Genomic DNA, 24098 nt, shown 5'->3' on the forward strand with positions numbered 1-24098 from the left:
TAGTCGGCAAATCTAGCCGTAAATAAGTCACCAGTCAATGGTTCAAGATATTTAATTATAGAGGGGGATTCAAACCCGACATAAATTCCCAGCCTTCTTTGTGGACCCATTTTTGTTCGTTGGGGTGGAGCAATGGGAACATATACAGCACAACCAAAGATTTTTAGATGTGAGATACTTGGTTCTCGACTACAAACAAGTTGTAGTGGTGAGAATTTATGATAAGCTGTAGGTCTCAATCTAATTAGCGTTATTACATGTATTATAGCATGTCCCCAAGCAGATGATGGCAATTTTGACCTCATTAATAATGGTCTTGCAATCAATTGTAATCTCTTAATTAGTGATTCAGCTAGACCATTTTGTGTTGAACATGAGCTACTGGGTGTTCAACATCAGTTCCAATTGACATACAATAATCATTAAATGGGATGTAAATTCCCCAGCATTGTCAAGCCTTATTTTCTGTATTGTATGATCTGGGAATTGTGCTCTTAATTTGATAATTTGGGCAAGTAATTCTGCAAAGGCAACATTTCTACTTGAAAGCAGACTGACATGTGACCATCGTCTAGAAGCATCAATTAAAACCATGAAATATCAAAATGGTCCGCATGCTGGATTAATTGGCCCACATATATCTCCCTGAATTCTTTCCAAGAATTTTGGAGATTCAGTAGCAATTTTGTTCATAGATGGCCTTATTATTAATTTTCCAAGTGAACATGTAGAGCATGTTAATTCATCTGATCGAGGAATTTTGACATTTCTTATTGAATGTCCAACTGAATGTGTTATTATTCTTTGCATCATCCCAGTTGCTGGATGCCCCAGACGATCATGCCATAAAATAATCAAATTTTTGTCATCTAACTTCTGGTTAGATACCATATTGATTTCCACGGTCGTATGTTTATACGATATAACCCCGAAGAATATATATGCTGGCAATTTCTCATATATATGTTTCTTGCCATGTTTTCTGTCGTGAGACATATATACTCTTTTTGATCTGTTGTCATTGTTTCTAGATGATAGCCATTTTGGCGTACATCTTTAAAGCTTATGAGATTTCTTCGAGATTTACTCTAATATAAAGCATTATTGATTATTAATTTTGTTCCATTTGGAAGCATTATACAAGCCTTTCCAGATCCTTCAATTAATTTAGCTGACCCAGAAATAGTGTTTACATTTGCTTGAAACAACTTTAGTTGTTAAAAATATTTTCTATCCTTCAAGATAGTATGTGTTGTTCCACTATCCAAAAGACATTGATATTCGGAACTAACTTCAGGCAGATCCATATCTTCATGAAATAAATTTGAGATTAGTTTAGAATAATATCATACAAAGTTTTATTGATGATAGGGATTTAAAGTACATGACTAGAAATTTAAAATACAAGACATAAATAAAATACATTAAAACATAATATATGTTACATTAGTAGATAGGAAACCTAAGCATTGTTATTTTCTCCAAGGATGAAATCATTTCCAATTTCAGCATTATCCATGAAATAATCAGATACGTCAAGGCTGGGACAAGGAGCATTCTCTTCGTTAACATAATTTGCTTCTGCATTTTTCTCTTTGCCTTTTATAGAAGCCTGGTAAAGGTCCACCAAATGTTTGGTCGTACGACAAGTACGTTCCCAATGCCCTGTCATGCCACATCTGTAACACGTGTCTTTTACTTTCGAAGGAGTTTGTTTGTGGCTTCCAGATGACAAACCCTTCTGTTTTTCAAAATTTTTAAAATGACTGTTTCTTTGAAAATTGTTTCTACCACGACCACGGCCACGACTGCGATAATTTCCACGGCCTCTTCCACGACCATTGTAATTTCCACGTCCACCTCTTCGTGTAGCATTTGACTCGGGTGGATAAGAATTTGTTGCATTTGCCTCATGATGAGTGGCCAAAGACCCCGTTGGTATAAGATTATGATTTTTCAACAAAAGTTCACTATTTTGTTCCACGACAAGAAATACACTCATTAATTCATTAAACTTTTTGAAGCCTTTTTCACAATACTGTTCTTGCAACAGTATGTTGCTTGCATGAAAGGTAGTAAGTGTTTTTTCAATCATCTGTTCATCCGTGACTGGATGATCACATTATCTCAATATAGATACTATCTCATGTATAGTTGTATTATAATCAATTACAGATTTGAAATCCTGGAATCGTAAATTTGTCCAGTCAAATAATGCCTTAGGAAGGAGCATCCTTTTGTGGTGTCCAAATATTTCATTAAGGCAATCCCATAATTCTTTGGGATCTTCAACCATCATGTACTCAGTTTTAAGGCCTTCATGTAAATGATGCCTTAACAACACTAAAACTTTTGCCTTATCTTGTTCAGTAATAGGTTTTACAAGTGTCATTGCAAAAGTGGTAGTATCAGTTGTTTGACCAGAGGGACTTTTATTTTCTTTAACAATGTGCTCAAAGCCTTGAACTTTCAAATTCATCATTGCATCCACTTTCCATTCCAAAAATTTCTTTCTAGATAAATCTAAAATGCCGAACTGTCTTTTCATAAGGTCTCCCATTTTAGCTACAACAAATTAAGTGATAATTAATTTATAATAATAAATTTTATGTACAACACATATGTTTACTCCTTCCATACTTATAGTTAGGTTAATAAAATAAGTAATAATTAAATTTAACAATAATAAACCATAAATAATATAGTTTTTTTCTCCCCCTTGGTTTATTATTGTGAGTAATTATATGATTAAGCAAGAATTAATCATGTTAGTTGCAAAAAAAAAAAAACAGCAAAACGACAACAATAACAGTCGTAACAATAATTATAATGATAACGGTAATATTATACAATGATGATTAATAACAACAAGCCAACATAATAAAACAAAAACAAGCTTTTAATCTACTAAACGACAAAATAAGTGAGTTTTACTTATACATAATGACAAAAATTAATATTGCTACTAATAAAACTACAAGCGCTGTAATTAGAACGAAGTATTGTTTTATCTTCATTAAATCTTCCTCAAAAGTGAAGGTGTGGGTGTTTTAGGTGCCGTCGTCGGGGAACATATCGGAGAAGAAGGGGGTGAAAAATTTTTAGGTGATTTTTTGGATAAAAAAGTAGGAAGGGATAAGGGCTTTGTGGTGAAATCAGGGGAAAAATCTGTCTTTTATAGAGGTAGATTATCCGTTACTATTCTGCACAACTGTAAAAATATCATATAATAGTCTAATATACTGACAAAAAATTATGGTCCAAATATATATATATATATATATATATATATATATATATTATAATTGTAAAAGGTTATCACACTGGGAATGCAAGCCATAGTGGTCCAAGAGCCCTAATATCTATATAAGATCATGGGTTCGAAAACGAAAAGAAACACGAAAAGTATGTAAAAGTAAGAAAATAATAAGTATAAAAAGGCTGCATCTTTTTGTCAATTTAGTTAATAATATGCATACAAAGTTACTAATCAACCTTTACGTAAAGAGATGAGCATGTAACATGCATAAATCAAACAAAAAACAATATACCAACATGAATAAAACAATGAAAGATAGTAATGAATTCATAAGTAAGAGATTTTTTTCACCGTTGTTTTTGAGATATATAATACAGTAAATATTTGAGTTTTTGGTATAGAGGATCCCAAATATGGGCAACTATAGAGCATACTTCTCAAAACATTTAGAAATAGATAGTATGATTTGTTATAAATTTTTAGAAGTAGGTATAAATATACCTGATTAGGAACTGGTGCTGATAACGTGTTAAATATTTACCAACGGTAAGAGATTTATTTGTGAAGGGATAAAGATAGAAAGCAAGTAGTAGTATGATAAAAAGTTTTTGTTCTTGCAACCACGTTCACAATACGTGAACTTGCTTATATATAGCCAAATAATTGTATACATTATTGTACTACATGCAAATTATTGTACTTGATAAAACTTACATTAACCGGTTAAAACCTCATGTGAACTTCAATCATGTTTGTACTTTTCTCAACAACAAGAGCATTCTCGCTAATGGGCAATATTTTAGTGGTTCAATCTCTCTCTAACCACTTTAACACTCGATCACTCCTGGGCATTTAATTGGTCATAATTTTTCCCTACCAAAAGAAAAAGAAATAAAAAAAAAAATAATTCACACCATTCTCTCTCCTACTTCCAACCAACATTTTCTTTTCCTACATAATTGTGTTATACTATTATTTAACTTTTAACTAGTATGTGACCCGGGCTTCGCTCCTAGTGATACTTTAAATAATTTTATTTTATAGTAGACGCTTTAAAAGTCTTGTTAATTTTTATATAATGGGTAAATTAGAATACAATGGATTTATTTTGTTTTTATTCTACATTCTAATACTTGTATTTATATATGAATGTGAATTAATAGAGCATGAATTATTTCTAGCTAAGATGGTAATACATGTTGTAATTGTGTGAGAAAAGATACACGTGGCACATACACAAATTTAGAAACGCCTTGTAATATATAGTATAAATGTTAATTAAATTTTGATTAATTAAATTATTTATGAGTACAATATTAATATTTGTATAGCAAAATGGGTCTCTATAAAATAGAGAAAATTATTTTATAGTCGTTGGTAATTTATGTTTTAGGTTTAAAATTATAGCCATTGGTATTCAAATAAAACGACTATTCAAATAAACGACCTTGGACAACAACTGCTCAAAGTAGAATAAAAAAATCAGTACCATGTAGTTCAACCCGAACACTTGTCATATTGTGATTAGTTAGGATAATTTTTACATTTCTTGTTTAAAAAAAAAATTAACTTTTACTTTAAAAAAAACAATTTAATAAAAAAATCCTTATCTCTCCTCCCCTCCCCCTCCCCTTCACCCACCTGTTGCCCACAACGCCATCCCTGCCGCCCCTCCATCCCCTTCCATTTCCTCGACACCCTAAAAAAACCACCCGGAACCACGAAAACCCACTCCACAACCATCTTGAAACCCACCCCCCACCCCCCACACACCTCAAAACCCACCTCACAACCACCCCATCCCCTTTGAAAGCACCCCAACCCCCCCCCCCAATCCACCCCACACCTGAAAAAACCCCTAAAACTCCCCTCACCCACCCCAACACAACCCCACTAACCAAGCCCGCAAATGCCCAATTGCTGAATCCCTTGCGAAAATGGGTAGCATGGTTGTAGGTGGGTTTTGAGGATTTGCAGGTAGATTTCAGGCTGTTTACATGGTGGAGCTTAAGGGGAAAAGGGGAGAGGGGGGGGGGGGTGGCAAGGGTGACTTGGGAGGGGTGGCAAAGTGAAGGTGAAGGGTGAAACAAGGGTTCGCCAACATGGACAACAGTGGGGCTCGGGTTTGGTTTACCGACGATGACAAGGGTGTGAGATGCTAGGTGGGGATTTGTCGACAAGGGGCTGGTGGCAGGGTAGGGGGTTTTCGTTTTTTATTAAAATCATTTTTTTGAAAAGAAAATGGTAAATTTTTTTAAACAACTATTAATTGCATTGTGACACGTGACACAATTAACCTACTTCGTATTAGATAGGTTACTCACCAATTGTGTTCTATTATGAATAGAAATCCATCAAAGGTAATTTTATTTTTGAAAGACCGTCCAAAAGTTGTTTTATTTTTGATAATTCATTTATATATACTAATACTATACTCGTAATAATTAATTCCCGAACCATGCTCGATTTTTTAAATTAATGGTAATTGAAATTGAAATATAGAAGTGTCTAGGAAAATGTACATAACAATAAATATTTAAATAACAATGTTCCTAGGCAAATTAATAATTCTATAAAAAATCTAAAAAAAAAAAATAAAAATAAAGTGTGGTTCACGAGGAAAAATCCCTTAATTAAAATTGATGGAGGAGAGCAGTCGAGCAGAAAGAAAATTAGTCAAAATCACCAAAAAGTAGCGAATTTGGACAATTTTATGCATCTAGCCCAAACTCATTTTATGAAGATAGGCCTTGTTGGGGGTACTAAACCACGCCCGCAATATGTTATGAACGGGAGTGGTTTAGTACCCAAATAAAATTAACGCAAACTATTGGGTGCGTCCACCCGTACCCAAGTGTTTGTGCGTCCATACAATTTTGGCTTCTCTTCCTCTCTCCTTCTTCTCTTCCTTTATCTTTCTCTCTCCTCTTCTACTACTTTTTTTAGATCTAAAATAAAACCAGAAATTCACATCAGTTGCAAAGGAAATTGTTTTGAAATTTCTATTGAATCAAAATTGATGATTTGTTTTGTTTGAAAGTAGATGATGGATGCGGAGGTTGAGGCGTTCGCGGAGGTGGAGTCGTTCGCTAGTGGTGGCGGCGTTCGCGGAGGTGGAGTTTTTCGTTGGTTTGCTTGGCTGTGTGGCTGGCCGTGGCTGCAGCAGGAAGGAGAGGGTGTGGTGGTGCGTGGATGTGTTGGTTGGTGGGTGCGATGGTTGGTGGAGCGGTTGTTGGTGGGTGCGGTGAGTTCGGTGGAAGGTGGATTAATGGGGTGGCGCGAGGATTGATGAGTAGGGTTGAAGGGCAGGAGAGAGAAAGTGGTGAAGGAGATGATAAAATTAGTGATGAGATGATGAAGCTGCTAGGCTGCCATTGAAAGGGGAGGAGAGAGAAAATCATGTGTTTTGTGGGATTTTTGTGTTTGGAGATGAACGTGAGTTTGATGACTTTTGTTTGGTTTGTTTATTGTTAACAAGCATATCAGCCAAGAGGAGAGACAAAGAAATAATTTGTACTTGTGTATACTTTGTATATAAGCCAATAAAAAAAATTTATTAGCCAATAAATGTCTAATATTAGCTAATATTAGGGACATATCAGACATAAATAAAAATGTATCAGCCAATAAAAGATAAATATCACCTAACAAGAGTAATACATCAGCTAAAAAGAGGAATATACCATCAAACAAAAGGTACTTATTAGCCAACCAAAAAAAATATCAACCAACAAAATATACATATAAGCCAACAAAATGAGTATATCAGCTAACAAAAAATAAATATAAGCCAACAAGAGGAGTATATCAGCAACAAATAAAAGATAATATAAGCCAACAAGAGGAATATATCAGCAACAAATAAAAGATAATATAAGCCAACAAGAGGAGTATATCAGCCAACAAAAGATACATATCAGTCAACAAAAGATACATATAAGCCAATAAGAGGAGTATATCAGCCAACAAAAGGTACTTATCAGCCAACAAAAGGAACATATCAGCCAACAAATAAAGTGTATCAACCAACAAAACCATCAGGTAAGCCAATAAAATAAACATATCAGCCAACAAAATAAAACATATAAGCCAACAATTAAATTACACATATCAACCAGCTAAAGAAACATATAAGTCAAATGATATCTGATATCAACCAACAAAAAGAACTTATAAAAAAATTTTAAAAAATATACCAGCCAACAAAAAGAATACATTAGTCAACCTAAAAATCATATCAGCCAACAAATGAAACATATCAGTTAACTCATGAAACATATAAGCCAACAAGTAAAGCATATCAACCAAGCCATCCGCACGGAAATTTGTGTGCGGGCATCCACACGCAATAGATTCTCTAAAATTAATCTAATACATTATTAGTGTTTTTTTAAGGGTAAAATTTAGGTTAGAAAAATAGTAAATTTTGTACTATATAAGGACAACTTTAAATTCTAATAAGTCAATGAAAGTCTGCCTTAATTCTAATAAGTCAATTACATGGGAAATTATATTTCCAAAGAAGTTGCAATTCTTTCATTCAACCAAACGGACTCTAGGAAAATTTTGGCCGAATGAAGAATTGGTAAAAAGGCGTAATAGCTCTGGTAAAAAGAAGGCATAAAAGCTTGGGGAGATCTAAATAAATAATCTCAATTTTGTAAACAGCACCCTGTCATTATCTATTTTGTAAAAAGCTCCCTGTCATTAATCATTATCTATTTGAGATTTGGCCTCCTGTCACCTCTTAGCACAAAAGGGCCGTCACATTGAGGGAATACTACATTGCAGCATTAATTGTCTTCTTTTTTGGCCTCTGTTGAGGAGTGAATCCCTTGACTACTTTCTGATCTTCATATTTGAGGCCATTTCAATTTTAGGACTATGTATGAATCTGCAATAGCCAATAATAAATGTTCTGAATTTTTTTTTTGGACAATTAGCTTCCAATTCCACCCACCCAAAAAAAAAAATTGCCAAACTGTCTTAAATAAACAAATTGAAATATTGCTCACCGAAGCAGGACCCTTCATTAACAGGAATGACTGTACTGAGAGATGGAGGACATGAAGTACAGTTACAGGCAGAAGTCCAAATCAGCTCGCTTTAGAACATTTGACACGCGTTGGAAAAACTCTGGTTCCTTTTCTTTAATGTCATCAAGTGCCATTGATTCATGTTCATCCACCTGTGGATTAGACAAATTATAATAAGCTCGAAAATCAGAGAATTTGGAGGGGGAAAAGTTGACATGGAACCAAAGGTGATCAATCAGGTGGAGTGAGATTACAAGAGCCAGCTTCAACATGAAAGCTAAATTCTCATTTGTATCCATATCCATGGAAATAATATAAAAATGTACTCCCTCTATTTTGTACTACCTTTTACCATCTTATCCTCTTTACGCCACTGTATTTATTCAACTTTTTCTTACCTTCGCCCATCTTTTTACCTTATCACTTATATTATAAACTATTTTTTTGCACTGACTCACATTTCCTATAAACAAGAATTTGCAGTAAATGATCAGTTTAGTTTATGCCTCAATTACACACACGGCTATTCAACTTAGGCTGTCCAATAAATATTTTCCCTCTGATATTTTAGAGTTTCCAATGACTCAATGACTTACAAAACTGGGAAGAAGATTGCTAAAGGAGTAACAAAGAGATTGGCACAGAACTGTAGTGAGTCTATCAATAACAGAGAGGGAAATAAACAGAAAGTTGTGATATAATTAGCACAGCTGCTGCGCCAACATCTCTGAAGTTTGCTGCACTTCATACAATAGCGCATGAAGATTTACAGTAAAACACACACACACACACACACACACATTAAAGAAGAAAAAATTGACATCCCTTGATTTCTGAAAGCAAATTTTAAATTGCAGTCAGACATACTATTTGTTGATTCACACTATAGAAGAACAAGAAAAATAGTGCTTATGTAATAAAAATACCTCATCGAACTTCAGAAGAATCAAGTTCGAAACAGATGCAGGCTTTGTGCTATCCCACCTATATTGACAATGACCAACGGTATGTCATGGAAAGCAGATAACAAGTAGCTATATTAACAAGCAACTCACCAGTACACAACTCAAAAAAAAAAAAAAAGAAAAAAAAAAAAATTGAAATGACTCAGAAGATGTTTTGGTACATTCATTAGATCCATGTTACCCCTTTTATTGTGGGGCTGAAGGGGTAAGATGGCAAACACTGAGTAGAACATAAAAGAACAAACTAAAATAGAAAGTGTAAAACATAATAGAACGGAGGGAGTAATTTACATCAAATATAGAGGCAGTTAAGTTTTAAATACGCAAATTTAACCCCAATAAGAAATCATATTTCCATACACTGAATATAATCCTTGAATTACACAATAATGAGGGAAGCATTGAATATTAAAAGAATAAAAACTATTTACAACATTTCCATAATATTCAGTTTCCATCAACTGCTTTATTATTAATTACCTCTTATACAATTCCAATTAAGTTATCAAAATTGATATTTTTTTCTCAATATATATTACGATGATAAATCATGTCCACCACCATTCTAATTTTACAAAATGTAGTCATTGCAACAACTAACTAATTTTACATTGCATGTTAGTGCCATTGGTCATGTAAACAATAGCAGCAAGAACATATTACCTACTCTCACTTGGCAAAATTACTAACCACCAGACCACAGCCAAGTGGTTAGTTTGCCGACCAATCCTTCGAATATTTTATGTTTTGATCAACAAAATTAATAACGTTAAAAGCTTACTCCAGTCTTTTCACCTTCTTGAAAAACATGGTTGATTATTCATCAAATAAAGCATATAGTGCATAATAAATTGGTTAAAACAAGAGACAACAAATACAAACAGACATAAAAACTACTAGTACAAATAAGGACTCTTGATTGCTTGAGCGTTTACCCAATAACAAAAGTAGAACAGGTACCTTACGAGCATCAATTCATTAACGGATCGCCACATTGCACGTCCCACACCATTAAAAGAACCATCTTTAGCACTTCGTCCATGCCACAACTCCTTGACAACATACCTCACTTCTTCAACATCTACCTAAATAAAGGACAAATAGTAATAGTCAATAATGTACATGACAGAAACAGCAGGCAATAAAAGCTGAGGTGAGCAGCAGGCAAAAAGGCACAGGTTTTCTCCCATTTTTACATCCAAGGTCGAGGGAACAAAGCTCAACCCAACAAATTGATGCCCACCCCACCCCCTCCCTCCATTCCCCTTTGAGGAGTCCACATTACTTAATTTAACCAAGAAAGTAATGGTTTTAATGGCAAAACAATAAGAACAGCTTGGTTTAAATAAAGTTGGCATAAAATCTCTAAAGCCACACATAACATTTCTAAAAATCTGAAAATTCCACTAGTATGTTACATGGAGAAAAATCATGCCAAAGTTCAAGCCTTCTTACCAAAACTCAAATTCTAGTATTTTCCCTACTCATTTCTATGAAATATTCCTAATTTTTGTCACAGCAAACTGTAAACAAGTCTTGTGAGTGTTCTGCTTCAGAGTTATGCACCTTTTTTACTATCTCAAGTTAAAGCTTTTAACTCCAAAACAATCCTCTTTCCATTTTTGTTACCTGGATTGGAACAAGGGGAGAGGGGGGCAATGAGAGTTACTTAAGGAAACCATCATACCTGTACTTCGCTAGCAGTACCATAAACTAGCTCTTCATGCTCAATCAACCGTTGATGGAGAGCTTGATAGTGCTCCACATCAAAATTAACTATTGGCTCATTTTCAATTTGCAGCCCTGCTAGCTTTGTGACAACATAGGAGGCCATAATTTGCCCAAAAATTGCAGGCACGGATCCAAGAACAGGTATAATCCGGACCCTAAACCCTGGTACAACCTAGATGAAAGAGTTAAAGGTCAGAACATCAGCAACATATATATATATATATATGGAGTCAAATGAGAAGTTTCTTAAAATGAGAAGGATGAGAAGGATTTTATGTGCATAAATTTTTCACTGAATGTGCATATTTTTTGAATATAATGTGCAAAAAAAATCTGACCAAAATTGAATGTGCATATTTTTTGCACCTAATGTGCATAAGTTTTCGTTTTTCCAGAAATTGCAAAAAAAGTATAGGTCCAAAATCAAATATGCACATTTTGTAGAAAATATATGCACATTTAGTTCAAAATAAATGCACATTTCATCCTTCTTATTCTTCTCAGTATAAGATCCTTCTCATTGGATCTCAACCCTAAATATATATATATATATATAGGGATCCGGTGAGAATTGGTCCATATGTAAGAATTCATACTTATATGAGAACTGATCTAAAATTTAGAACATGTGACTCAAATTAAAGTTTAGAAAATATGAGTTCCGGTGAGAATTGGTCCATATGTAAGAATTCATACTTATATGAGAACTGATCTAAAATTTAGAACATGTGACTCAAATTAAAGTTTAGAAAATATGAGTAATAATTTAGAAAACATCTGATTTAAGAATTTGAACATGTGAGTAAAAATTAAGAAAATCTGCTTTATGAAATTTAGAACATATGAGTAAAATTTAGAACATTTGATTTAAGATTACGAACATGTGAATAAAAATTTAGAACACTTGATATAAAATATAGAAAATGTGAGTAAAAATTTGGAACATACCAGTAACAATTAGAACATACGCTTTAAAATCTGGAACATATAATTAAAAGTCTTAGAGCACACGTTTTAAAATTTAGAACATATAAGTTAAAATTTTGGAACAAGCTAACTTAAATTTTAGAACATCAAACTCAACTAATTTATGGTTTAGAACATGTGAGTACTAAGGCTTTGTTGTTGCTGTTATTGTTGTTGTTGTATGACGTGCTATATATACTCCAATTACAGATAGTGAGCCAATTGTAATAGGTCGAGCATAGTAGAATTCTTTCTGCTGATTATATATCAGGATGTGGTTTAGGGAAATATTCATTATATATCACGTAAAGTCTATAGATCTGTTTTAATGTGTATTTAAGTAAATAAACTTCTTCATACATTGGAATATGTAATTAATGGTTAAATACGTCTTGGAGATAGTTAAAAATCCAATGTTTCACTTTAAGTAAAAGGAGGGATTACAGTCTATCCATCCCACAAAAAACATGCATAAAGCATTTGGCATACAATTAAATTTCTATTGATTGGATTTTTTAACATCACAAAAAAGACTGAAAATATTTTTTAACACTACAAAAAAATAAACTTTTATTTTAACACTACATTAAAAAAAAAAAAAAAAATAGATTTTACCACCACATAATTAATTTAATTGCAAACTTTGCAAACATCACCAATGTTAGCAAGATCAAATCCTTACCTGCTTAAAAAGAAGAAGCTGCGATCACTACTTCAAAAGTAGCAATTTTAGTTAAGAATAGCAGATGTGACCAGGTTAATATTATTCATCATCCATTTTTCGTACAAAATGATTTGAATACTAATTTAAGTAATGAATAAAGGGTTTGTAGTCAGAATCCAAATTTAAAATATACTCCATATATAGGTTAGAATCCAAAACTATCAAATATTTATTAGGTTTGCATATAATACTATGAATTGATATTAAGGAGAAAGTGGCATTTTAGACAATATCCTTATAGTAAGTTATGCGAAGCTTGGGAAATAAGTTAGATTTTATGTTGGCGGAGAAATGCTATAAATAAGAGGAGGTTAGGAAAAAATCATTATGTGGTTTATATATATTGTGATCGGCAATTTGTTGTAGTTGGGAGAGTGCAATTCATGTTCAGTAGTTGTATTTAGAAGACAACAATGAACAATTGTGCATTAGAGGACGAAGGCAATCACGCCTGTTCAGTAGATAATCAGTTATAGTTATTATGATAGTTATCATATACCTTACCATACTTTTTGGTCTGGGACCTTGGTCTACAGAAGGAAAACAAACTCATTGTTTTAAACAGAGAGGGTGGGGGGGGGGGGGATTTGGTTATATCTCCAACAGAGTAATATGTCAATTTTGCCAACAGTAGCGAGTGTTGTGTATTAATAGACTATTTGGCTTATTGGTCCTGATACAGTGAACAATCTTAATATTGAAAGATGATTAAGTAAAAATGGGATAGATTTGAAAGATGATAAGTTCAATTCATATCCCACATCAAAAGAGGTGAAGAGACAGAGGCTAATTTCCATAGAGATGTAAAGCAGCCTAAAAGTAGCCAGAAAACTTTAAGCATATATCACCTGATCACTGTACAAGGTGTGCACAAACAAACAGCTATTATTCACACTTTGTTCACTCTTTTTCCACTTTATCCTCTATTGTATACTCTCCATATTTTTTGCTCGTGTATTTAGGCCTCTTTAAGAGAATCTCCACTCCAACTTATGTTTCTTCACACTTCCTATTTGATCCTTGTCCCGATGCCAAACAAACAGGTGCTTAATTTACTTTTCCCATCTCTCTCTATGGTCAAGTGTTAAAGAGAAGGATCAATAGGAAGTCAACAATGAAGGAAAACCATCATCAATGGCCTCTAAGTTGGAATTCATGTGCAATGGGATAGAGGGGAATCATGAAACTGAGCTAATTATGCCTGTTTCATTTGTTGTCTGACAGCAGCCGAGCAAACAAACAGGTACAAGGTAGTTTATTCATAAAATGCAGGTCAATATTCACAAGATAAGGTGAATTAGAGCTTAGGATTCTCACTTGGTAATCAGAAGGATTTTCCTCTTCTCCATTAAGACCCTTGAATGGAAGCAGTTTTACTTTCGGTTTTTCCAGGGAGAACACCACAGGAATTCCACCTTCAATGCCATGGTCTCTCTTCAACCGTTGCCGAACCTGGTGAATAGAACAGATTGCTTATTGGACACAAAATTTTAGAGAGAATAAATCATGGAGACAGCTATACTGCAGTACTTGCCCTAGAACTGACCAACCATCAAGAAATATTTACAGCTAAGAAAGTAAAAAACACACAGTAATGCAAAACTCTTGGCACTGTTTTTTTAGCATAAGATTCTTGGCATTGTAAGTACTCCCTCCATTCTTGATTGTTTATTTGTTTGACTCAATTTCCATATTAGGCTGTTTTTTTTTTAAGTTCTACTCACTTAGCTTTATTCTATTTATAGCATACCCTTTTTACCATCTTACCCATCTAACCCCACAATGATTACATCTTTCCATACTCTCTCTCCTACTTTATTCACCTTTTTCTTACACAAACCTAGCTTTTTACGTTCTCTCTCTTACTTTATCTTACATCCACTCACATTCTTCAACATTTTCTTAAATTGCATATTCATAGTAAGTGAGTAAAACATAAAAGAACGGAGGTAGTAGTATAATATGCTTCAATTAATTTTACATTGTACCAATTTTGCTAGAACAGAACTAGGGAAGACATGTAATTTTCTCTAGTTCACTCTGGTAATTAACAGTAAAATGTATATAATAGGCAAATGATTTCATTGATAACAAAATTTAGAATACAAAGATGAGGATAGAGAAATACAGTTCGGGAAAGGGGGTCATTTGTTGATTCTCTCAAATCAGCCACGCGAATTCGAGTTGGGTCAGCTCTAGCGCCTGCTCCTGTTGCGGATAGAACTTTCAATCCCCTACGCACGCATGCAGCGAGCAATGCTACCTACAATAGATATCAAATTAGAGAAAAATGCAACTTATAAAACATGAATTCTTGATCTCTCAAATATTGGAGGCTGTAAAACAACTTTGTTGGATAACTACGAGTGCAAAAGTTATCAGTACCAACTTGCTAAAAAAATTAGCAATAGTGGCTTGGAAATTTACTTTCGTATCTATGTTGTCAATGCAATCCAAAACAAAATCAGGGTTTCCTGACAAAATCTTTTCTTCAGAGGATGCGTCATACAAAATCACTTGAGCATCAACTTGACACTCCGGAAAAATGCTTGAGAAGTGCTTCTTGAGGCATAGTGCTTTTGGCATACCAACATCCTCTCGTGTTGCAACGGCATGTCTATTGAGTGAAGAAAGTGAAACCTAGCCAAATCATGCAAACGACATTAGTTGGAATAGCATTGATTACCTACAAACCAAAATAAATCACTCTGTCTATTCTAGACTAAGAAGCATCACATTCCCAAATCAGCTCCTTCTTGAACGTATGGGATAAGTAAAAAAGAAACATATTAATGAAGACAAGAGAGTGGCCTTACCATTGACAAAAGAATAGCAAGAAAAAGAAAATCCTACCATCATTTGGTCATGTACAATTTTTGCATAAAATATGTAGCAACAAATGCGACAGCGAGTACAACAACACACCTCAAGTCTTCAACTATAACTTAAATTTTGTCTTTAGGGTGCCTTTCACCTGAATTTTCCATGTTTCGTTTGAAAAGCAATCATCCTTAAAAACACGGTAAATAGTTTTTTGTTTTCCTTTTCCATCTCCTTTGGACAAATAAAATAATTAACTACTTGTAGCCACTAAAAGTTTATTGAGTGTCACACTTCATATTGTCCTGGTCAAAGGATAACTGTTGACAACTATATATGACTAAAATAATGGAAAATTTGTCTAAAAGGTACTTATATGTTCAATTTTTTGTGAAGATGGACCTTATATGTTCAAAGTGGTGAAAAAGGTCCTTATAAGTTATAAGTTACTTTTGTCATGAGGAGGGACCTTGACATCAGAATAAGGACTACACTTTTCCGGCATTGACCATCATGTGACATGCATGTGATGTTTTAAAAAATGTCTTTTCCTTCTTTTTTTCCCATGATTTTGAGGAAAGAGAAGGAATTTTGAGAGAAAATTTGGGGATAGAAAGAGAGAGAATGTGAAAACAAGGGGAAAAAAATAAACGAAAAGGCCTTTTAAAAACATCACGTGCCACGTATGTGATGGTCAAGACTGGAAAAGTAAAGTCAATTGTCATAATCCGACGTCAAGGTCCCTTCTCACAACAAAAGTGGCTTCTAAGGACCTTTTTCACCACTTTGAACATATAAGGTCCTTATTCGCAAAAAATTGAACATATAAGTACCTTTCTAACAAATTTTCCTAAAATAATTAATCTGTTAAATTAATTATTTTGGCCTATTTTATTTATTTTAAATGAACTCGTTTAATTACAATGTAAAACACAACGAAGTGGTCAGGCAGTTTTACAGGTCATGGTTATTATTGTCCATGATAAAGGACTCATAAGGAGTTTTTAGGCTTATTTAAAAGTAAGTTGTCATGTAGCACAATTGTGTGGCCACTTAACAAAACCTTAAACTTGCTCGAACTTAGCATCCTAGAAGAAGAACAAGCACCAAACCAAACTTGTCATTCTAGTCAAGAAGACATATCTTGATCAAGATCAAGCCTCTTTCAGCCGTCATTAGAGAACATCAAAAAAAGTTGGCTTACAGTTCTAAGCACATGGAAAGCAAATCAATAGAGATATTAGAGATTGTAACCCAATATTTATACTAATAACATTGAACATTTGTTTTAATGATTTTGATTTTGATATTTCCATGTTGAAAATTTGTGGACACAAATTTTCAACACCCTTTTCATCTTCGCTATTCAAGTTTCAAAATTTGTGGAATTAATGGGGGCATGTCAATTTTACTTTCAAAATTTAACAAAATTTCAAGACGACGTTGCATATGATGTCAAATCTCCACATCGAGTCTTGTGGGAGCATTTGTAGACACCAATTTTTTGTCAAATTTATCTTTAAATAAGGAGATAATATCACAAAAAATATGTGATTATATCTTTAAAATCTCAACATAGTTTGGAATAAGCTGACAAGACCCCATAGCCCTTTAGAGAGAGGAGTCAAGAGGTTACGAGAAGGGATGGCAGAGGGTCCATGACCCTACCCTAAAATACGGATATGGGCCTTAATTTTCTAGACCCTATGGGTTAGGGTAGGGTATGGGTCTAGGTGGCATCGGGTAGTGTACGGGTCTAGTATAATGTTTTCAGACCCAGATCCTACCCACGGACCCTTCAGACCCTTACCTGATATGCAATGCAAAATTATGACCTACGGCTATATTAAGTAAACTTTTTAAAAACAAATTGATGAATCGATCTTAAAATGGAGCTTTCATCCTTTAATGGACACAGAGAGGGAGAAATAGTAGTAGATTAAGCTGGAAATAGTGTAAACCTGGTCAAAATCTACAAGAAGTAACCTCCCAACTCCAGATCTCAAAAGCATAGATGCAGCATGACTCCCAACGCCTCCAAGACCAATCACCACTACGAATGATTCTGTTACTTTCCGTTGGCAATCTAGACCAAAGAACTGAATGTTCCTGAATGATGTGAAAAGAAGAATCAAAAGAGAGCAGATGAATTGATGTGAAGGCTAACCAAAGGATCTCATAGTCCTATTGCATAAATGTCAAACAGATTAGCTAATAGGGTTATCAGCTGAAGATAACTAAAAGTTTATATCGATCTAGAATATGCTAATAATAAGTAAAGATCAAGATAATTACGACATAATCATCATGATAATATAATCGAGATGAACATGACCATTATCATAAATTGTATCATTATTTCTACAACATTAGTTAACTCGTATCTAATTGCTCCTCTAAAACCATAGAGCCAAAAAACAGAACAGATTGCCAAAGAATATTACTGTCTACACTAAGCCTCTAACAAGTAAACAGCCTATATAACCCATTGCTAAATACTCCCTCCGTCCCATAATTACAGGCAAATATACTATTTTGGGTGTCCCAAAATGTTCCTCCTATTACTAAAAATAACACCTAATCATTACTTACTTTTTAGTTTTTCTATACAAATTACACACATACCTAAAAAATCATTACTTACTTTTTCTCTTTTTCATACAAAATACACACACACCTAAAAAATCATTACTTACTTTTTAACTTTTCCATACAATATTCTCTACTTTTTATTATCCCTATACAACATTCTTCACTTTTTATCTTTTTTCATACAATATTCCTCTACTTTTTCCATCCTCCTTAAAAACCGTACTTTTTAGAGTTATTTGCCTGTAATTATGGGACGGAAGGAGTAGTATAGGACAATTCTATACTTACCCATACCTTAAAATGTCTACATTACATAATACTATCAACCAGGCAATGTCGAATCTTATGTATACTCGTCTTCCCACTCTCACAATGCAAAAATGCACATATGAAGTGATAATGCTGTATTTGATTTGTGCAAGTTATTAAATGTATTGATGATTTACGCATCAATACTAATATTTTAAAACAAGAAGTTGGAAGGACACTTGTCCTCTTCCTGTTTTTTTTTTTTTTTTTTTTTTTTTTTAATTTTTTAATTTTTTAATTTTTTTTTACAAAAAATTCAATCAAACGTTGCTTCTATCCTATTTTCCTTTTTCCCTCAAAAAAAAAAAAAAAACCTATTTTTGTTTCCATCCCAATACCTAAATATATTAATCATGTCTTTTCCTTAATATCAATGAAGTGTTATAATTCACTTTTTTTTTTCTTTTTATTTTTGCCTATTATTTCTTCTCCTATTGTTCATCTTTGGTTTTTTTTTTTTTTTTTTTTTTTTTTTGAAAAATCATCTTTGGTTTCTTAAATAGTCCGTTCACCATTTCTATACGTTTTGATTTTCAATAACCTCAAAAACAACTTTTAATTAGATTTCATTAGTGTCTTTTGGTAATTTCAACATAACATACTACAATTATGTTGAAAATTAGTTTATTTTCCCTTCACTCACTATTCTCTTCTTTGTTTCTTCCTTCTCTCAATTATTCCTCTTTTTCACCATATACAAAATCATTGTCAATATCTAATAAACTTCAAGAACAAAATCATGGTGTAAAAACAATTAAAGGTAAATTTTCTCAATTTTGTTTATAATTCATTTTTAACTTTATTTTTCCCAAATTTGTTTTTGATTTTTTCATTTGGTATTATACGTTTACTATTTTTTTTAAACAAATTGTCCTTTATATTTTTGTGTAATTCTTTTTGGAATAGAAGATCTGTATAATTTTGTTAAATTTTATTAAGAATTTTTATTTACGGTCAATAATATACAATATTTTTAATTTTTGTTATGTTTCATATTAAAGTTCGTTTTCAATTTTATTTATTTATTTATTTATTTTTTATTTTTTATTTATTTATGATTTTCAATTTAATCATCTTTAAAAGAAAATTATTTTTTCGAATTTCATTTAGGTTTTTATAAAGATCTGTATTTTGTATGTATTTTAAATTTGATCTTTTTTTTTTTCCTTACGATATTCTTTCTTCCAAATTTGTTTCTGAAAATTCATTTTTTAATTCTTATTTATTGTGAAATTTGTTTTAATTCTATTTTTAAATGAATTAGACTTTATAATTTCATCTACCACTTTTCAAAGATTTTAATAATTTTTTTATTCTCATTGTTTACAGCTTTTTTTAACAAAATCTTTTAAATTCGACATCGCTTGTGGTTTTCATTTAGGATTTTTTAACATTGTTTTTGTAAAATTTTGAATTAGATCTACTAAACTATGTTTAACTTGGATAAATTTTTTAATTTATGATTTAAAATTTATTTTGGTTTTTTTTAATAGTTTTTTTTAACGTTATTTTGATTTTTTTTTTAAAAGAATCCGATCTTATCCTAACATTTATTTATGAGTTGATAAAATATATTTGGCTTATCCTTTTTTTGATTCTATATTATGTTTTTTCGTTTTTAATTCATTGGTTTGGATTTATATTTTTTTGAAATTTTTTTTTTCTTTTATCGGTTTCTAAATTTGACAATTCTGTTATATAAGATATTGTATTCTACAAGATACTATTTGTCGATGTACTCAATTTAATTTTTTTAAAAATTTATGTTTTTCGTTTTGGTTTTTCTTCCAAGTATTGTTGATTTATTTATTTATTCATTTATTAATTGTGATTTTGTGTATTTTGCGGGTGAAAATTCATTATTCAACAACTAAACAATATATTTGATGGTAGCTACATCAATAATTTAAGATTTTTTAGCCGATTAGTTATGTACAAATGATTGTATATTCCTTTGCATTCTCAATGGTGTTAAATAATACTATAGTTAAAATTGAAAATATTAGTGTTTAATTATGCTTAACGATGTTTTTGGATGCATATTTTTTTGAAAAAATTGCCAAAAATAATACAACCTTTGGCCGATTCTTTTTTAATAATACAACCTTTGGATTATTTTGTAATTAAAAATTTCAACAACCCTATTGTTTAACTGCATCAATATATAATTTAATAATTTTCATTACATGCTTTGTTACTCTTATATTGGTAGATAGTTTGCTTTATGCAATATGTATCTCTCCAGTCTCCATATATGATATGAGGCAATACAACTTTTTAATTAAGAAATTAAAATTATAAGTAGTATTTCTACAACGCAATTTAGATTTACTTATAATTTGATTTAAATTAAACGTAGAGCAATCCAAGTATACAATAAAAAATAAAAAATAAAATAAAAAAATATTTAATCAAATTATTAAAAAATATTTAACTAACAAGTTTAACCTGTGCATCGCACGGGCTAAATACTAGTTTATCTTTAAAACAACTCGATTCAAATTAGATAAGGAAATACATAACAGCATTCCACATTAGAGATCACAGAAGATCACTATTCACCAAATCACTAATAAGGAAAAATATTTTTTTATAATTTGGAATAAGAAAGAAAAGCAAAAGCAGTTCCATTCTATAAAGGCAGGAACTATTCCTAGCAAACACTCTTTAAGAGAAGTCAAAGTACCTGGTCAGTTGCTCAGAGACTATTTCATCTTGCAAAATATCTGGAGCTACTTTACTTCCCATCCTATGCGTAACACATCCATTTTGGTCTGCCTCAAGGATTGATTGTTTGTCTGTATAGGACACAAAAGCTTCAGTAGTGTATAACAAAGCAACAGCGCACCAGCTGCCCGTGATATGGTTGGTAGAATTATACTTTTACTCTCGTCTAACTTTTTTTTTTTTCATTATAAAACTAATGAGATTATAATTAGTTCTAGTTTTTCATTTTAAAGCTAATAAGATCATAATAAGTTCTTAGTACTCTAAACATGTCTAAATCTCCACAGACCCAGGCCAATGGGGCCATGACAAACGCTCTTTTAATAAAGCATTAAAAAAAAAGGTTAACATCAGCCTAAAAACAGAACCATAGTTGCTAACTATCCTCATCCATCTTATGCCATCTATCATCTACTTCGTATCTGTTAAAATTTATTTAGGTACAAATTGTGTAGCCATTAACAGAATGTCTGGTAGTGCAAAGGAGATAAGAAGGCAAGGGAAAAGATGGTAAAGGTCAGGTGCATATGTGTTGCATGTGAGCTAAATGATGCTCAAATTTGAGCTAGCAAGGAAAAAATTACAATTCTCTACCATCAAATCTTGCCGCCTGTGGACTGCTGCCATTTTCTTCTACCCTTCTGCAAAAACAAGTTATTTATTCACAATTTAATAACCTAATTTTCAAACCATTTCTTTTTTAGAAAATCACCAAATGCAGAAGAAAGGGTACAGTGATTAAAAAAAAAAAAAAGAAAGTTAAGCATATTTGATTCAAATATGAAGTTTAACACCGAAATGCTAGATACCATATGGTGTAATGTGTACACATACAAAAATATATTAGTTTCTGCATAAGGTGTAATGTATAATTGTATACACAGATAAAAATATACTCCGTATTAGCTAAACATTGCATTGATATAAGAAGTAATAGATAATGTGGAATAAATAAATTAGTTAGGTACATGGATAATGTAGAAAAAGATGATCTAACTTGTATTTAGGCCTTAATACTTGTTGAATTAATCTCTCTATCTAGCATTTCGGTGTAATTGTGGGATTGAAGTAGGATATTAAAGAGGCGGTTGTCTAAAGCAGTAAAGCTCATCTGTGTAATAATGCAAGGGAGCTCAAATCTATCTTCAGTAACATTTTGGTAAATATTAATAAGTTGATTGCTAGTAGATTATTTACATGTATTCATAAGCATGTTTGTCGAGAGAGGAATAAAATGGCTCAAAGTCTCAAACTTTGGCTGAAATATCTTATTCTTTTGGCAAAGAAACTATTCAACCAGGAGAAAACCCTCCAACATTACCTTGTAATTGTTATTATACTATTGGACAAGTTCAATCCTAATGCAAAAGTCTTCCTCTCAAGAAATAACAACATACATCAATAGATACACATACCAAGAAATTCACCATAATTTGTCATTCAAACAATTTCATTCTTTACTTGCCACAAATGCAAATGAAAATATGCAAAAATGTCTAAGAGAGTTCAAACTTAGCAACCCACTTCACTCCATGACCAAAAACTCGACCGCCATTTCACTCCCATTTCATAAATTCAACTTGTATAAATCTATTCAAATATGTCAAATCATAACCTAATTGAAATTAAAACAACTAAATACTCATTCAATCTATACTTTGTAATTCATCCCCACAAACCCCAACAACACCCCCATCAAAACAAATAACAAAAATTAACAATTGGGTTGTTTCCAATTCAAAGCATCAGTAACAAAAAAAAAAAAAATCAAATAATTGATACATAATATTAATTCCAGCAAAAATTAATTAATTAATACCAATTATTTAAAATTTCAATAAAAAGTTGGGAAGTGAAGTATAAGACCTGCTGAGAAGCTTGAGAAGAGTGTAAGTAGAAAGAGAGCCTATGAATGCACTTGCGCCGATTAACGCCACCATCTTCATCCGCTCCTCCATTTTATTTTTTTATTTTTTATTTTTTTTTAATTTTGTTGAATTTTGAGAAGCAATTTCTCTTCAATTAGAACAGAAATGAAGAACTTAAGTTGAGTTCTTCGATTCTGTCTCCTATAACCACCCCCGAAAGCAAACCTTCTGCCTTGCAACTTTGGATGTTACAAGTAGAGGTGTCAATTCGGATAACCGGATGGAGTTTGGGTCGGGTCTGTTCGGGTCGGATCTGTTCGGGTCGGATATGTTCGGATCAAAATTATCCTTTTAACTCGGGTCGGGTCGGATCGGATCAAATTCGGGTCGGGACAAATTCGGGTCATGGTCTATCGAGTCCGGGTCGGATATGGGTCGGGTCAACTCCAGATCGGTTCACTTTCGGATCGAATAAATTTGGATCGGGTTTAAAACGGGTTTAACCGGATAACTTCGGGTCGGATGAATTTGGGTCGGGTTGATTACGGTTCGGATGATTTCGATTCGGTCAAGTTCGGTTTGATTAAGATAAGGTTGATCCGTTGATTCATTAAATGGTCAGTTTCAATTCAATTCCTTTTTGTGTTTGGCTGGATTTTGGTCGAGCTGACCAAATTCATATCCAAATAAGGTTATTTTTAATCTAGAGATATTATTGAGTTTTTACCTTATTATTGGTTCAATATGATTATTAATTACGAAGCACAAAGTTTTAGTTTTCTCATTTGATCAAGTTATGTATAATTTTTATCTTAAAGAAAAATTGAGATTGAATAATTATTGATAACTTATCATACTTATATAAGTGAGACCAAGCTAGTGATATATTAAGTTATTAACGAGTAATAGTTACATATGGTGATATATACAAAAAAGAATATCAATTTTTTAAGGTTATTGCAAGGTTACAACTCTTCATCAATTGTACAATCTTACGAGGTTATGAGTACTGTACTATTAGTTTAGTTTATTACTAGTTCAATTTGTATAAGATATTTGTTAGAGTTGTTAGAATTACTTTATTACTAATTCAATTTTTAT

General features: G+C 32.4%; 2 protein-coding genes across 3 annotated transcripts; both read right to left on the minus strand.

Moving 5' to 3' along the window:
* Positions 1-1462: 1462 nt before the first annotated feature.
* Positions 1463-2560, minus strand: LOC145566278 (uncharacterized). Its single transcript, XM_081625744.1, has 2 exons — positions 2174-2560; positions 1463-2095 (listed from the first exon to the last, which is right to left on the minus strand). The coding sequence occupies exons 1-2, from the start codon at positions 2558-2560 to the stop codon at positions 1463-1465; spliced, it is 1020 nt and encodes a 339-aa protein (XP_081481870.1).
* A 5148-nt stretch (positions 2561-7708) lies between these two features.
* LOC145568554 (tRNA threonylcarbamoyladenosine dehydratase-like) lies at positions 7709-23247 on the minus strand. 2 transcript variants are annotated; one of them, XM_081627977.1, is made up of 12 exons: positions 22996-23247; positions 21724-21770; positions 21089-21200; positions 17463-17610; positions 15109-15321; positions 14810-14944; positions 13999-14133; positions 10948-11163; positions 10221-10345; positions 9222-9279; positions 8275-8447; positions 7709-8153 (listed from the first exon to the last, which is right to left on the minus strand). In XM_081627977.1, exons 1-11 carry the CDS (start codon positions 23085-23087, stop codon positions 8337-8339), a joined length of 1392 nt encoding a protein of 463 aa, XP_081484103.1. In that variant the 5' UTR covers positions 23088-23247; the 3' UTR covers positions 7709-8153; positions 8275-8336. The 2 variants fall into 2 exon arrangements, with proteins under 2 accessions (XP_081484103.1, XP_081484104.1); XM_081627978.1 differs by lacking the exon at positions 21724-21770 and having other exon boundaries at positions 7710-8153; positions 22996-23093.
* Between the last annotated feature and the right edge of the window lie 851 nt (positions 23248-24098).

The sequence above is a fragment of the Chenopodium album genome, chromosome 11 (assembly GCF_948465745.1).
Source record: "Chenopodium album chromosome 11, dcCheAlbu1.1, whole genome shotgun sequence".
Lineage (NCBI taxonomy): Eukaryota > Viridiplantae > Streptophyta > Magnoliopsida > Caryophyllales > Amaranthaceae > Chenopodium > Chenopodium album.

Bases quoted from the DNA above. Each gene is read 5' to 3' on its own strand.
- LOC145566278 (XM_081625744.1), bottom strand. From the start codon at position 2,560: ATGGGAGACCTTATGAAAAGACAGTTCGGCATTTTAGATTTATCTAGA. The intron at 2,096-2,173 runs GTAATTGATTAT...ACGGATGAACAG, and splicing joins GATTCCAGGATTTCAAATCT to ATGATTGAAAAAACACTTAC.
- LOC145568554 (XM_081627977.1), bottom strand. From the start codon at position 23,087: ATGGAGGAGCGGATGAAGATGGTGGCGTTAATCGGCGCAAGTGCATTC. The intron at 21,201-21,723 runs GTAGAGAATTGT...TGTCCTATACAG, and splicing joins ACAGGCGGCAAGATTTGATG to ACAAACAATCAATCCTTGAG. The intron at 14,945-15,108 runs GTAAATTTCCAA...TATCTATTGTAG, and splicing joins TTGACAACATAGATACGAAA to GTAGCATTGCTCGCTGCATG.